At 48.5% G+C, this 14,355-nt stretch overlaps 1 protein-coding gene across 1 annotated transcript in view; it reads left to right on the forward strand.

The window, feature by feature from the left end:
• Nucleotides 1-3,364: 3,364 nt before the first annotated feature.
• Nucleotides 3,365-14,355, forward strand: part of Tent4b (terminal nucleotidyltransferase 4B) — a 97,597-nt gene continuing 86,606 nt past the window's right edge. Inside the window, exon 1 of the mRNA XM_004664847.2 lies at nucleotides 3,365-4,065. Coding sequence (XP_004664904.2) covers nucleotides 3,401-4,065 — 665 coding nt within the window. The 5' untranslated portion in view covers nucleotides 3,365-3,400. The remainder of the gene's footprint in view (nucleotides 4,066-14,355) is intronic.

A 14,355-nucleotide genomic window follows, 5' to 3' on the forward strand; every position in this document is an offset into this window, starting at 1 on the left:
GAGGAACTCCAGACGCGTGCGCCCCATTGTGCATCTGGCTAACGTGGGACCTGGGGAACCGAGCCTCGAACCGGGGTCCTTAGGCTTCACAGGCAAGTGCTTAACCGCTAAGCCATCTCTCCAGCCCACAAAACTTTTAAAAAATATATATTTTGTGTGAGTGCAGGCATATGCACATCATGACGTGTGTGTGTGTGTGTGTGTGTGTGTGTGTGTGTGTGTGGAGGGGGGGGGAAGAACCTAACTTTTGGGTGAACCCTCACCCTCCACCTCATTTGAGAGAAGTCTTTTGTTGCTGTTCACTGATCCTTTCTCAGCCTTCTGAGAAACTTTCCTGTCTGCCTCCCTTCTCACTCTGGGTACACTGGGATGACAGAAGCCTGCCACAGCTTCTAGCTTTGATGTGGCATTTGGAGACCTGAATTCATTGCAAATGAAACCCTTTATTTTAATATAATGCATTGTTTTTGTCTGTGGGTAGCATAAAAAATGTCACTAATTAAAAAAAAGGGCTAACTGGGCATGGCGGCACATGCCTTTAATCCCAGCACTTGGGAGGCAGAGGTAGGAGGAGACATGGCTTAGTGATTAAGGCACCTACCTGCAAAGCCAAAGGACCCAGGTTCCATTCCCCAGAACCCACGTAAGCCAGATGCACAAGGTGGGGCATCTGTCTGGAGAGTGTTTGCAATGTCTGGATGTCCTGGTGTACCCATTCTCTTTCCCCCAATCTCTGCCTCTTTCTCTCTCAAATAAATTAAAAAAAAATTTTTTTTTAATGTCACTGCTGTTGTGGGTGTGGTGGTGCAGGCCTTTAATCCCAGTACTTGGGAGGCAGAGGCAGTCTGAGTTCCAGGACACCCTGAGACTACATAGGGAATTTCGGGTCACACTGGGCTAGAGTGAGACCCTACCTTGAAAAACCACACAAAATGCCACTACTAAGTTGTCAATAAAAAGTAAAAAATACCAGGCCAGGCGTAGTGACTCATGCCTTTAATCCCATCACTTGGGAGGCAGAGGTAGGAGGATTGTTGTGAGTTTGAGGCCACCCTGAGACTACACAGTGAATTCCAGGTCAGCCTGGGCTAGAGCAAGACCCTACCTCCAAAAACAAAAGCAAGAACAACAAAAAAAAAAATAGAAGTAAACAAACAAAAACCCCCAAAATGCCGTTATTTCTTTATGTAATTCTTAGTAGAAGGCAAATTTCATTCTAACCATTTGATAGTAATAGTACCACAATAATTCAAATGAATGAAAAATTTTGCATGTTTTAAAATATTAATTGCTGGGCTGGAGAAATGGCTTAGCGGTTAAGCGCTTGCCTGTGAAGCCAAAGGACCCCGGTTCGAGGCTCGGTTCCCCAGGTCCCATGTTAGCCAGATGCACAAGGAGGCGCACGCGTCTGGAGTTCGTTTGCAGAGGCCGGAAGCCCTGGCGTGCCCATTCTCTCTCTCCCTCTGTCTTTCTCTGTGTCTGTCGCTCTCAAATAAATAAAAATAAAATTAAAAAAATATTAATTGCCATGCTATTATTATTATTCTTAATGCTTTTATTTATTTGAGAGAGAGAGAGCAAGTGAGCTAGTATAGGCACACCAAGGCTTCTTGTCATGGCAAATGAACTCCATCTCAGATATATGTGCCGCTTTATGCATCTAGCTTTACGTGGGTTCTGGGAAAATGAACCCTCATTGGGGCAGGCTTTAAAAGAAAGCACCTTTAACCACCGAGCTATTTCCCCAGCACCCTTTCTTTTTTTCTTTCATTTTACATCTCTCTCTTCTTTTTTGAAAGGTCACGTGTTTTCCAGGACGGCGTTGAAATTGCTATATATGTCGAGCATGAACTTGAACTTCTGATCCTCTTGCCCAGTCTGTGTGGTGCTGGTGAACCAGGGCTTCACACATGTTTTAAGCACTCCACCAGCTGAGCTAAATCCTCAATCCTCAGACCCTGCTAGCCTTTTTTTTTTTTTTTTTTTTTTTTTTTTTTTTTAGCAAGAAGAAAAAGTAGAGCAATACTTCATTCCTTGATAAATAACTCCTAATCCTTTGCCAAAAAAAACTTTCCAGGATATTGAACTCCAAAGACAGAAGGCCAAAATCAGGTGTCAGGGACTCCCGGAATGTGCACCAATCTTTAAAAGGGCACACTTGGAAGGCACTCATTCTTCCTGAATTTAAAGTACTAAAAATTCTCTTCTATCTTGTCTTTTTTTCGCCCCACAGGAAAGATGCGCAAATAACTACCTCGTGAAAAAAAAAAAAAACAAAACAAAACTATTAACTAAAGGTAGCACTCTGGTCATTTCAGTCTTAAAAGATCTGGGGTTTTCTTAGTGACACTTAATTAAGTGCAAGGGCCGTGTGAGCCGCAGCTGGTGTCCACACGCTCGTGCGCCGGGGCGCGTGGGGAGGGCGGTGAGTCCACGCGGGGCTGTCGGTCCCGCCCGGGATCCTCGTGGGGTGGTGGCGGGGGCGGGGGCGGAGGCGAGGGCTTCCGGGCCCGACGCCGCAGGGCGGGGCGAGAAGCGGCCGGGGCTCGCGCAGCCGCGTGCAGGCCGAGCCGGGCCGGGCCGGGCGGCTCCGTCGGGAGCGAGCGAGCGGGGCGCGCGGCCGGCTGCGCCGGGGCGGGGCGAGCCGGAGCGGGGCGGTGCCTCTCAGTCCCCTTCCCGCGGAGCCGGCGGCCACCTCGTGCGCTTCGGTCTCTGTCTGCCCGCAGGAGCGGAGCCGGGCGGCGGCGGCGCGCGCGTCCGAGGTGCCGGGACGCCCAGGTACGGGAAGCTCTCCGGGGGCTCGGCCGGCACGGGACGGTTGATCCGGACGGTTGCGGCTCCGCCGCCCCGACCGCGGCCTCTGTGACGCGCGGTGCGGCCTCGGGGGGAGGGCGGGCGCCGGGCGGGAGTCGGCGGGGCGGAGCGAGCGCGGCGGCGGGGCGGGGCGGGGCGAGGAGGGGGCGGAGCCTGCGGAGGCCCCGCCCCGCGGGCCCGAGCAGCACGGACGCTACGGAGCAGGCGCGTCCCGCCGCCGCCGCCGCCGCCGCCGCCGCTGCCGCCGCCGCCGCCGCCGCCGCCGCCGCCGCTGCTGCTGCTGCTCGCCCTTCTCCGGAGCCGCCGCCGCCGCCGCCGCCATTTGCACGGGGACCCCGGTGACAGGGGCTCGGCGGAGGGGCGGAGGGAGGGGGGAGGGCCTGCGGAGCCCCGAGGGCGGGAGCAACGCCGCCGGCGCCGGCCGGGCTCCTTGCGCGATCGCGCCGCCCGCGGCGGGCCCGGAGCGGTAGCAGCAGCAGCGGCAGCGGCAGCCGAGGCCGGGCGTGCGTCTGAAGCGGCGGCGGCGGCGGCGGCGGCGGCCCTGCGGACGGCCGGGAGGGGCGGGGGCAGCGGCCGCCGCCGTTTGATGGATCCGAGGATCGCCTGGTTCCAGCCAGAGCAGCTCGGACCGTCCAACAGTCTGTGGATGCAGATCTGGGAGACGACCCAGGGTCTGAGGAACCTCTACTTCAACCACCACTGTCACAGCAGCGGCGGCGCGAGCGGCGGCGGCGGCGGCGGAGGAGGAGGAGGAGGAGGAGGAGGCAGCGGCAGCGGCACGGCTACCGGCGGCGGGAGCGGCAGCGGCACCGGCAGCCCCGGAGGCACGGCCCCGGCCCCGGCCGGCATGTACCGCTCCGGGGAGCGTCTGCTGAGCGGCCACGCTCTGCCCGCCGAGCAGCGGGACTTCCTGCCCCTGGAGACGACCAACAACAACAACAACCATCACCACCACCAGCCCGCGGCCTGGGCCCGTCGCTCGGCCGCGGCTCCCTCGGCATCCTCGTCCCCCTTGGCATCCTCGTCCCCGCATCCCTCGGCGGCCCTCCCTGCAGCCGAGCCCGCGGACCCGGCCTCGGGCAGCAGCAACAAGCGGAAGCGCGACAACAAGGCCAGCACCTACGGACTCAACTACACCCTGCTGCAGCCCAGCGGAGGGCGCGCCTCCGGGGGCGGGCGGGCGGACGGCGGCGGGGGCGTGTACAGCGGTACCCCGTGGAAGCGGAGGAACTACAACCAGGGAGTCGTGGGGTGAGTGCTGCCTCTGCGGCCTGCTGGCCCGGGCACGCGCGCACAGCTGGGGCACACGCCCACAGAGGGGGTGGGGAGCCGTAGCGAGGCCACCCCCCCCACCCCCCGTGGCCTGCCTTTGCTGGTCTGTGGGTACCGTGGGCCATTCATTCCCTCATCCCCCACCCCCACCCCCAGGCGGTCCTCCCCTCCCCTATCCCACCTTGGAGGTCCACACCTTCTCTGGAAGTCCCCTCCGGCATCTGCTCTCCTTCCTTAGTCATCCCCACCTTTCTTGCTCCTTTCTCTCCTAACTGGCCACACTTTCTCCTTCACCCGTTTCTCCTATCGCCGGAAGCCAACCTGCTGTCCCCTGACTCCCCCATCCCACCCTTATGCCTTCATCCCCGCCATCACACCCAGAGGGAGGCCTCTTAGCATCGGCAAGTCATTCATTTCCTGAGAAAATTTCAGCCCTTGCTGGTCTATAGACGATTGAGAATCTGGAGGTGCTTTTCTTGCCAAGAATAGAAACATCCAGAAGACTCCTCCCCATCCCCCAATCCCTGACAGGAATCCTGTCCACCTTGAAATCAAGTCACTATCTGCTCTTCACCCTTTGGGTCATCTTTGTAATTTTGTTTTAAAATCCCTGTATTAGCAGTGCTCAGAATGTGGCAAGGGAGCATTGGGTGACAGCTAAGTTTAGGCTCACAGTGGTGGTGCGCTCTTCTGAGCTGATAGAACTTTCCAGGAGTTCGTGGTTGGCGGCTTCTCACTGTAAGGTTGTCAGTGGCAGAGGCAGCAATGGTTTCATCTAGGGGTGACTGGGCTAATGAGTGAATGTTGCTCCACTAGTGACTTTCTGTTTAAAGTTCAGGTCTTACAAAATGGACTCTTACCTGAGCCCTAGTGAATTATGTACATAAGCCTGGAAGCTGGGAATGTTTCCAGCCTAGTTTCCTTTCGGAAAGAGCCCCAGTGCTGGAATAGGTTTCTAAGCCTCCCCCCCCCCCCCTTTTATGCTTAAACTGAAGATTTTGGAGAGACGGGGTGGCAGGGAGGGTGTGTGTGTGTGTGTGTGTGTGTTTGCAATTGCTTCTCATTTTCAGGTCCCGTTTCATAGTGAGGGCTACAGTACAAAGGAAATCAGAATTAGTAATGCCATGTGAACCTTTCGTCTTTTTCATTCATTCACATGTCCCGGGGTTGGCAAGGAGAGGCAGTTTGTGTACCTTTTTGGAAGGTCTGGGTAAAATGGGTTGGTGGGTTCCATCTGCTTCTGGTGGGCTGGTGTCTGCTGCATGCTACTATCACAAGTCCCACCTTTTCTGGAAAGGTGCAGTCATGCGTTTTAGGACTGGTGCTGGAGTATGCCTCAAAGCCATGCTCACTTTCCTGAAGGAAACTTTGCAGAGTGCTCTTGCTCAGCTTCAAGGGCGCTCTCCATGGTCATCAAGGTTTATTTAAAGGCTTGTGGTTCCATCCTGTTAGCATTTTCAAGTTGAAGCATAAACCTGTGGTTCAGTGGCAAGCAAATTGATATTGAGGGGTTCTGGTAGTTTCACTTTACAGGAATAATATCTGGTTAAGTACTCACTCTCAACTAAAGCCTTGAAGATCCCTCGCTGCATTGAAGCTTTGTGTATTTCTAGAAAAGGTACATTATAAATCCAAAATGCTGGCCACCTCCTTTTCCGCTGGATCAGAAGTTGTTGAATGTAGAGGAACCTGCAAAGGCTCACATTTGAGCATAAATAAAAACTTTAATTCTGCTCATAGGGATCACAGGAGGAACTTTCTGATGGTAAACTTGTTAAACAGTTTAATTATTCCATCAGACTTTGCATTCTTTTCCTCTTCCAAAAGAAAATGTCAGAAGTCGGAGTTTTTAATTCTGAGACCTCCTATGTTTGAGAAACACATCAAGCAGTTCCTCAGAATGTTTTCTAAGAGTCCTTATGTGTTGAATGAGTCTTGTTTTGATCTGAGCATCCTTATTTCTTTTAAGCAAGTTTTGCTATTTTGAGCATAGGTATTTAAACAATCTGTATTCATAGTGCACCATAATGTTATGCTGTTTAGAGATTAAATTTAGTACAATGGTTACTAACATTTTCTGCATTCCTGGGATTTGACTGGTACTGTGCTAGTAGAGGAACAGATTATGGTTCCTAGCCTTTGTGTTGTCTCTCCAGGGAGGGAAATGGGACCACACAGCATGTGGAAGTGGGTTAGAACTCGGTGTCCTGTCCGCTTCATCAGCTGTCCTTTCTGTGTTGATGTTCTCTGTGTCAGCCAAACTGCACTCGCTCCCTGAATGCTCCTTTAACATATGGTTTACGTTCCTGTTTTTTTCTTTTCTTTTGGTTTTTCGAGGTATGGTTTCACTCTAGCTCAGGCTGACCTCGAATTCACTATGTAGTCACAGGGTGGCCTTGAACTCATGATGATCCTCCTACCTCCACCTCCCAGGTGCCCGGCACCTCACAGTCCTAATTTCTTCCATTGTCCAAGTCTTGGTTTTGTTGTTGTTGCTCTTCCTCAACCCTTGATGTACTTGTTTCATGCTGTTGGTAGAGCTAACTTATATTTAACTTTTCTTTGACATATATGTTCCCCTTTATCCACTGTGTGGAAGTGTTTTTTTTTTAAATTTCATTTTTATTTATTTATTAGGCAGAGAAAGAGAGAGAGAGAGAGAGAGAGAGAGAGAGAGAGAGAGAGGAGGGAGGGGGAGGGAGGGAGGGAGGGAAAAAAGGAGGGGGGAGGGAGAGAATGGACACACCAGGGCCTCTAGCCACTACAAATGAACTCCAGATGTATTAGCCACCATGTGCACCTGGCTTACCTGGTGAAGTGAACCTGGTTCCTTAGGTTTCACAGGCAAGCACCTTAACCACTAAGCTGTCTCTCCAGCCCTGGAAATATTCTTATGTCGAGTAAGATACTTACTTAGGGCTGAGGATGTAGCTCAGTGGTGGATCACTTGCCTAGCATGTGTGAGACTAATGTACTTGGATTTCATCCTAAAGTATTTCTTTCCTTTCAAAATGAAATTCTCCTGGGCTCACCACCTCAGCCTTTGACCCCATAAAACCACAAGCCAGGGAAGTTATTTGCATTCCCTTTAGGTTTTTATACTGATTTTAATTTTATTTTATTTGTTTTTTGAGGAAGATTTTCACTCTAGCCCAGGCTGACCTGGAATTAGTCTTAGGATGGCCTTGAACTCACAACGATTCTTCTACTGCTGCTCCCAAGTGCCAGGATTAAAGGCGTGCTTTAAAAATTAATTTATTTATCTGTGTGCACACACACACGAGTTCGTGTATGTGCGCCACACCACAGTATGTGTGATTGTGGAGGTAGGAGGACAACTTGAGTTGGCTGTGCTCCCAACTTCTCCGAGACAGGGTCTCTTACAGCCAGACTGTAAAGGGATGTCATACTAGCTGGCCAGAGAGCTTTGGATTCTTCTGGCTCCACCTCCCATTGTCATATGCCCCTGGGGATCACACATGCATGCTCTACTTTGCCATTTAGCATTATGTGGGTCTGGGGGAATTGAACCCAGGCTGACAGGCATTAATAGCAAAAACCTTAAATTTCTAAGCTCCACCAGCACATATGCATATAAGTATATATACATTAAAATATAATTAATACCTATTAAATATATATAAATATACAAACATATGAACATATTATATATATGGGTATATATATGTGTGTGTGTGTGTGTGTGTGTGTGTGTGTGTGTGTGTATAAAACTGTCTCCTGTACCTTGTTTTTCCATGGAAAGGAGCCATAAGCCCTTTTCAAAGAAAATAAAAAGTTTGTGATGCTCACTGTTATGGAGAAAGAAGAGTTACAGGTGCAGGAAACTTACCATATCCAGAGCCCTTGGTCTTGAGCCCAGGTGTCCAGAAACTTCATGGAAGGTGCCCAGTGTTTAAGTTCATGAGAGAATGGGTTTGTGTTGTCTGTTCTATGAAGTCTGTGGTTGGTTGGTCAGGGCTTGAGTGACCTATTGACATATTTTGAGTGGCTTATGATTTTTTTGAGAATATCTTAAAGAGACCCTAGGGAGAAGCTTAGCTTTTGCAGGTTTGGACAACACTGGGAATTGAACCTGGAGCCTTGTGTGTGCTAGGGGAATTATCACTGTACAACCAACTCTATCCCAGCCCCAGAAAATTGAAGTTTAAGGAACAATTTCCTGAGCTAGGATGGTAGGAATGGGGGTAAAAGGAAGCACAAATGTGAGAGACATTGCAGGAAAAAGATGGAGAGGAGAATCCTGACTCCTTCAGTGGTTTTAGTAATTGTACTATAGGTTTAAACTTGAGCAACTGGAGAAACTGTTCTTACTGGATGTAGAGGCTTATTGTTGGTTTTGGGCAGAAGCTATGATCATAGGTAGGTGGAAATGTTTAGGGAGACTTGGGGATGAGGGGCTCAGGGGCAGAGCTTTTCACTGAGGTGAGAAGCACTGTCCCTCCCATGCCGTCATCTAGAGCTCATTGTGTAGTAAGGAGTAAACCCAAAGTGCTGTTCCTGCTAGATTCCAAACCAATCGGGCAGGTTTACATAAGTTGTGTAGGAAAGAGTGTAAAGGCATTATTTGTATTCAGTTTAATTTCTGTGTGCTTGAGAGTGTGCCCTAAAATAATCCTGCCTTCCTTTCCCTGTCTTTCTCTTCTTCCCTCCCTCCCAGGTGTGTAGTATGTGGTATGTGTGTATCTGTGGTAGATACACTTGTATGTGCAGTTGTGTGTACCTTTTGTGCACATATGCGTAGGCCAGCCAAGGAAGTTGGGTGTCCTCCTCCATTGCTTTTCTACCTTATTTCCTTGAGGCAGGGTCCCTCACTGTAGCTCGCTTTGTTTTTTGGTTACTGGCTGGTCAGTGAGTTCCAGCCATCCTCCTGTCGTCACTCCTCTCAGCTCTGGGATTAAAGGTGTGTATCCCTGTGCTCTGCTGCCTTTTTTTTTTTTTAAGTTATGCGTGTGTGCATGTGTGTTGTGCGCATGCTGCAGTGTATGTAGAGGTCAGAGGGCCACTTTGAGGTGTCTGTGCTCCGCTTTCTTTTAGACAGGGCTCTTGCCCTTGCAGATGAACCGAAGTGTAGGGCTAACTGGCCTGGGAGCTTCACATTCTCCTCCCGTTGTTGCAGGTGCCTTGGGATCACAGAGGCAGGAGTCCCTTTGCATCCAGCTTTACTTTAGTGCTTGGAAATTGAACCTGGGCTGTTAGGTTTTGCAAGCAAGTACCTTTAACCACTGAGCCGTGTCCCTAGCCCCCATACTTGGGTTTTTACTTGGGTGCTGGGGGGATGTCAAACTTAGGTATTCCTACTTACGTAGCAGATGCTGTTACTACTGAGCCATATCTCCAGGCCCATATTCTTTAGTGAGTTGGGACCTTCAGATTATTTAATTTTACTGATTTAGGTATTGAAATGTACTTAATAAAAAAAAACAATGTAGATTCTCTGCTAATAGTATAATTTGTAGTCGTGAATTGCTGAGGATTTGATATGCTAATATAACAGCTAAGTTACTTTCCTGCCCTGGCTGCTATTGTGTGTAGCAGTCTGTGGCTGTTGAGCACTGTCACCGTCAGGGTCACTGGCATTTCAGTGTGTGGACTCGTTCAGCCCTCATGAAGTCTTTAAGCTGTTGGGAAGCAAAAGAACACAGTGAGTGGCTGGAGGATTTTGGATTCTACCCTTTGTTCATGGAGGAGGCTGAGAACATTGCAGGAAAGATGTGAGGGGAAAAGGATACTGGATAGTCTAAGATAGAGATGGATGTGCTAAAATAGTTTCGTTCCTGGCATGCTCAGTGGTCTTGTATCTCAACCCCTTTCACAAAAGTGCCACCTTTCAGTCTTGGTATTTGGAATCTAAAGGTCTTTGTGAAGAGACCTTATGGATTGGGTGGGGGGTTCTCTTGCTGACATTGGACTGGCCACATGACTGTCTGATGTGGTGCTTCTCAGACAGCCATGTGTTATAGCAGTGGTGTAGATGCAAGGTCAGTGAACAGGTAGGGACTGTCATACCTGCTGAGGCTGAGAACAGTCCCGGGCACTCTTCCTGTGGGGAGCGGGAAAGCCAGCTGTTGTATGATTTCACACAGCTTTCTATTCTCTGTTCTGTTGGCCGTTAGAGTAGCATTTAATGGAGGAAACTATTTTAGGATCACACCCACAGCACTGGAGACTGCATTAATCACTTACACATAGGTATGAAGCATTCTTGGAGGGACATGGGCCACAGAAGATGCTGTGGTGAAGAATTCTGGTTCAGTTACCAGCTGCTGGTCTTGCTGTCCTACAGAGCTGACTGGACAGCTCAGGGCCCACTGAGGAATTTGAGGATGGTTAATAGAATTTTCTTTCCACCTCAGAATATTTGTTAGGGACTAAGCTGCTGTAGAACACCAAAAAGACTTCAGATAATCTTTACTTTTTTTGTGTGTGTGTGGTTTTTCGAGGTAGGGTCTCACTCTAGGCTGACCTGGAATTCACTATGTAGTCTTAGGGTGGCCTCAAACTCATGGTGATCCTCCTACTTCTGTCTCCCGAGTGCTGGAATTAAAGGTGTGCACCACTATGCCCGGTTAAACTTTACTTTTTTGGGGGGGGGGGTTGAGGTAGGGTCTCACTGTAGCCCAGGCTGACCAGAAATTCACTATGTAGACTCAGGTTGGCCTTGAACTCACAGCAGTCTTCCTACCTCTGCCTCCTAAGTGCTGGGATTAAAGGCATGTGCCACCATGCCTGGCTGCTTTACTATTTTTTCTTTAATATTTTATTTTTATTTATTTATTTGAGAGAGGGAAAGAGCCAGAGAGAGAGAGAAAGAGAAAGAAAGAAAGAAAGAAAGAAAGAAAGAAAGAAAGAAAGAAAGAAAGAAAGAAAATAGGCATGCCAGGGCCTCTAGCCACAGCAAATTTACTTCTGATGTATGCACCACCTTGTGTATCTGGCTTACGTGGATCTTGGGGAATCAAACTGAGGTCCTTTGGCTTCATAGGCAAGCTTCTTAACCACTAAGCCATCTCTACAACCCCACTTTACTGTTTTTTTTTTTTTTTTTTTAAGGTTTTCGAGGTAGGGTCTCACTGTAGCCCAGGCTGACCAATTCACTATGGAGTCTCAGGGTGGCCTGGAACTTACAGTGATCCTCCTACCTCTGCCTCCCAAGTGCTGGGATTAAAGGCGTGCGCCACCACACCTAGCTTGCTTTACTGTTTTTAAGATAACACATAATTATCTACTTTTTAAAATATTTTATTTATTTGACAGAGAGTGAGAGAAAGAAACAGAGGGAGAAAGAGAGAAAGAAGGAATGGGCACACCAGGGCCTCTAGCCACTGCAAAGGAACCCCAGATGCATGCACCATTCTGTGCGTCTGGCTTTACATAGGTCCTGGGGAATTGAACCTGGGTCCTTTCGAGCCCAGTTATTTTCTTAAAAATGATTATACATTGAAGCTGAAGGTGGCTTTGAGCTAGGCTTTTCATTAACTTGCTGTCCCATAGCAGGTGATATATTTAATTCTACCAGAGAAATTATTTGTTGATATGAAAGACATCTGCATACTCAGAACTTTAGACTTCATGGAAATTTGAGTTAAAGATTTTAGGAAAAAATTCAGTGTGAAGATAGTTATTTACTTCTCAGAGATCACCATTTGTGGTGGTTCGATTCAAGTGTCCCCATAAACTTAGGTGTTCCGAACGCTAGGTTCTCAGCTGATGGAGATTTTGGGATTAACACCTCAGGAGCAGTGTATTGGTGGGGGTGGGCTTATGGGTATTATAGCTAGCTTCCCCTTGCTATTTTTGGCACACTCTCCTGTTGCTATTGTCCACCTTGTGTTGGCCAGAGGGTGATGTCCATCCTCTGCCCATGCCATGTTTTCCCCTGTCATCATGGAGCTTCCCCTCAAGCCTGTAAGCCAAAATAAGCCCCCACCCCCACAAGTTGCTCTTAGTCAAGTGTTTTCTGGCAGTAGTGTGAACCTGACTGCAACAGTAATTTGGTACCAAGAGTGGCTTTGCTGCTAGACACCTGACTGTGTGGCTCTGGCCTTTTGGAGCTGATTTTCAAGAGGGGTGTGGAAGGATTTGAAACTTTGGCCTAAGAGACACCTTGGAGTGCTGTAAATACAACTTGATGGATTCTTCTGGTCAGAGTTGCAAGACCTGAATGTAGTAAGAACTATGGACTGTGAAGTTTGGCTTATGAGGGTGAAAAAGAGCTTTGTCTGGACTGGGTTAGAAGCAGTTTGTGTGAGTCTTGCTATTATGCCCGTGTCCTGAGAAGTAGTGCAGTGTTATATTGCGTAGAAACGGACCGGTGTGAGCAGAGGGATATGGCACAGAAATGAAATGTTTGGGCTGACAATGCTACCTATTCAGCTGCAATTGTTTGAGAAGTTACAACCTTTGAGACTGGAGCTGCGCTGGGGCAAGAGGAAGAATGTGGACTCTCTTGGAGGGGCCTGAGTGCTCAAGGAGTGTCCTGTTAAAGTCTGCTTTATTCCCCCTGGAGTAACAATATGGCGCCCTATCTGGTGTTGTGAAGTATAAGAAATGCAGGAAAGAGAGGGTCATTGAGTTGTAACATGGTCTTGTGTTTTGGAAATGGCCATGGGCAATGTGAAGCAGATTTGGTGGATGCCTGCATGGAAGACCCTGTGGAGACATGAGGGTGAACCATGGATTACAGTTGAGACCCAGTGGAGATGCCGGGACCATGAAACAGCTGCTAAGGAAAGCTGCTGGCCCTGCATAAAGTTTTCTAGGACTGTGAGTAGCCTAGCTGGAGGGGCAGAATTGGAACTCCTGAGACTTTTTGCTGATTAGAACTATTGAACTTAGAGATTTGTTACTGGCTAGAGTTGTTGGACTTGAAGCTTCAGAGTTTTTGATGTTTGCTGTGGTTTTTTTAAATCTTGTATTTGCTGAATATTTCTTTGCTGTACCCAATGTCATCTTTTGCACTGTGAATGTTTATTCTGTGTCATGTGTGAACATTATTGGAATTAACCAAAACTATGGGGACTTTTAAAGTTAGATGAATGCATTGAATTTTACATCATAGATAGATAGCTTATGGGGGCCCAGGGCATAATGTGGTGGTTCGATTCACGTGTCCCCCATAAACTTAGGTGTTCTAAATGCTGGGTTCCCAGGTGATGGAGATTTGGGAATTAACACTTCCTAGAGGTGTTGTTGGGAGTGGGCTTATGGGTGTTATAGCCAGCTCCCCCTTGCTAGTGTTTGGCATACTGTCCTGTTGCTGTTGTCCACCTTATGTTGGCCAGGGGGTGATGTCTACCTTCTGCTCATGCCATGTTTTCCCCTGCCATTATAGAGCTTCCCCTCTAGCCTGTAATCCCCCACCCTCACAGGTTGCTCTTGGTCAAGTGATTTCTGGCAGTAGTGCAAACCTGACTGCAACACCACTGTAATATTTGGTAACTAAACTCAGGAATTCTAGCTCAAACCTTCTTCTGAGAGTTGCATGAGTAGATACCTTCAAGAAAATGGAAACTTTTATTTATTTATTTATTTGAGATGGGGGTGGGAAGAGACAGAGTGACTGAGTGAAAATGGGCATATCAGGGCCTCCAGCCATTGGAAATGAGCTCTAGATGCATGTGCCACCATGTGCGTCTGGCTTATGTGGGACCTGGAGAATTGAACCTGGGTCCTTAGGCTTCGCAGGCATGCACCTTAACTGCTAAGCCATCTCTCCAGCCTGGAAACTTTTTTTCTTTTATTTTAAATTAAAACAAAATTTATTGACAACTTCCATGATTATAAACAATACCTCATGGCAATTCCCCCCTCCCCACTTTCCCCTTTGAAACTCCATTCTCCATCATATCTCCTCTCCAAATCAGTCAGTCTCTTTTATTTTGATGTCATCATTTTTTCCTCCTATTATGGTGGTCTTGTTTGTGAAGGTAGTGTCAGGTGCTGTGAGGTCATGGATATCCAGGCCATTTTGTATCTGGAGGAGCATGTTATAAGGAGTCCTACACTTCCTTTGGCTTTTACATTCTTTTTGCCATCTCTTCCACAGTGGACCCTGAGCTTTGGAAGGTATGATAGATATATTTCAGTGCTGAGCACTCCTCTGTCACTTCTTCTCAGCACCATGATACCTTCTGAATTATCCCAAGGTCACTGCCATTTGAAAAGAGAAAGTTCTCTAAAGAAAAAGTGAGAGTAGCATTAATAAATGGATATAAACATTAAGAGAAGTGCTTACTGGGCAGTTTGATG

This window comes from Jaculus jaculus, chromosome 1, assembly GCF_020740685.1.
Source record: "Jaculus jaculus isolate mJacJac1 chromosome 1, mJacJac1.mat.Y.cur, whole genome shotgun sequence".
In the NCBI taxonomy this organism is placed as follows: domain Eukaryota; kingdom Metazoa; phylum Chordata; class Mammalia; order Rodentia; family Dipodidae; genus Jaculus; species Jaculus jaculus.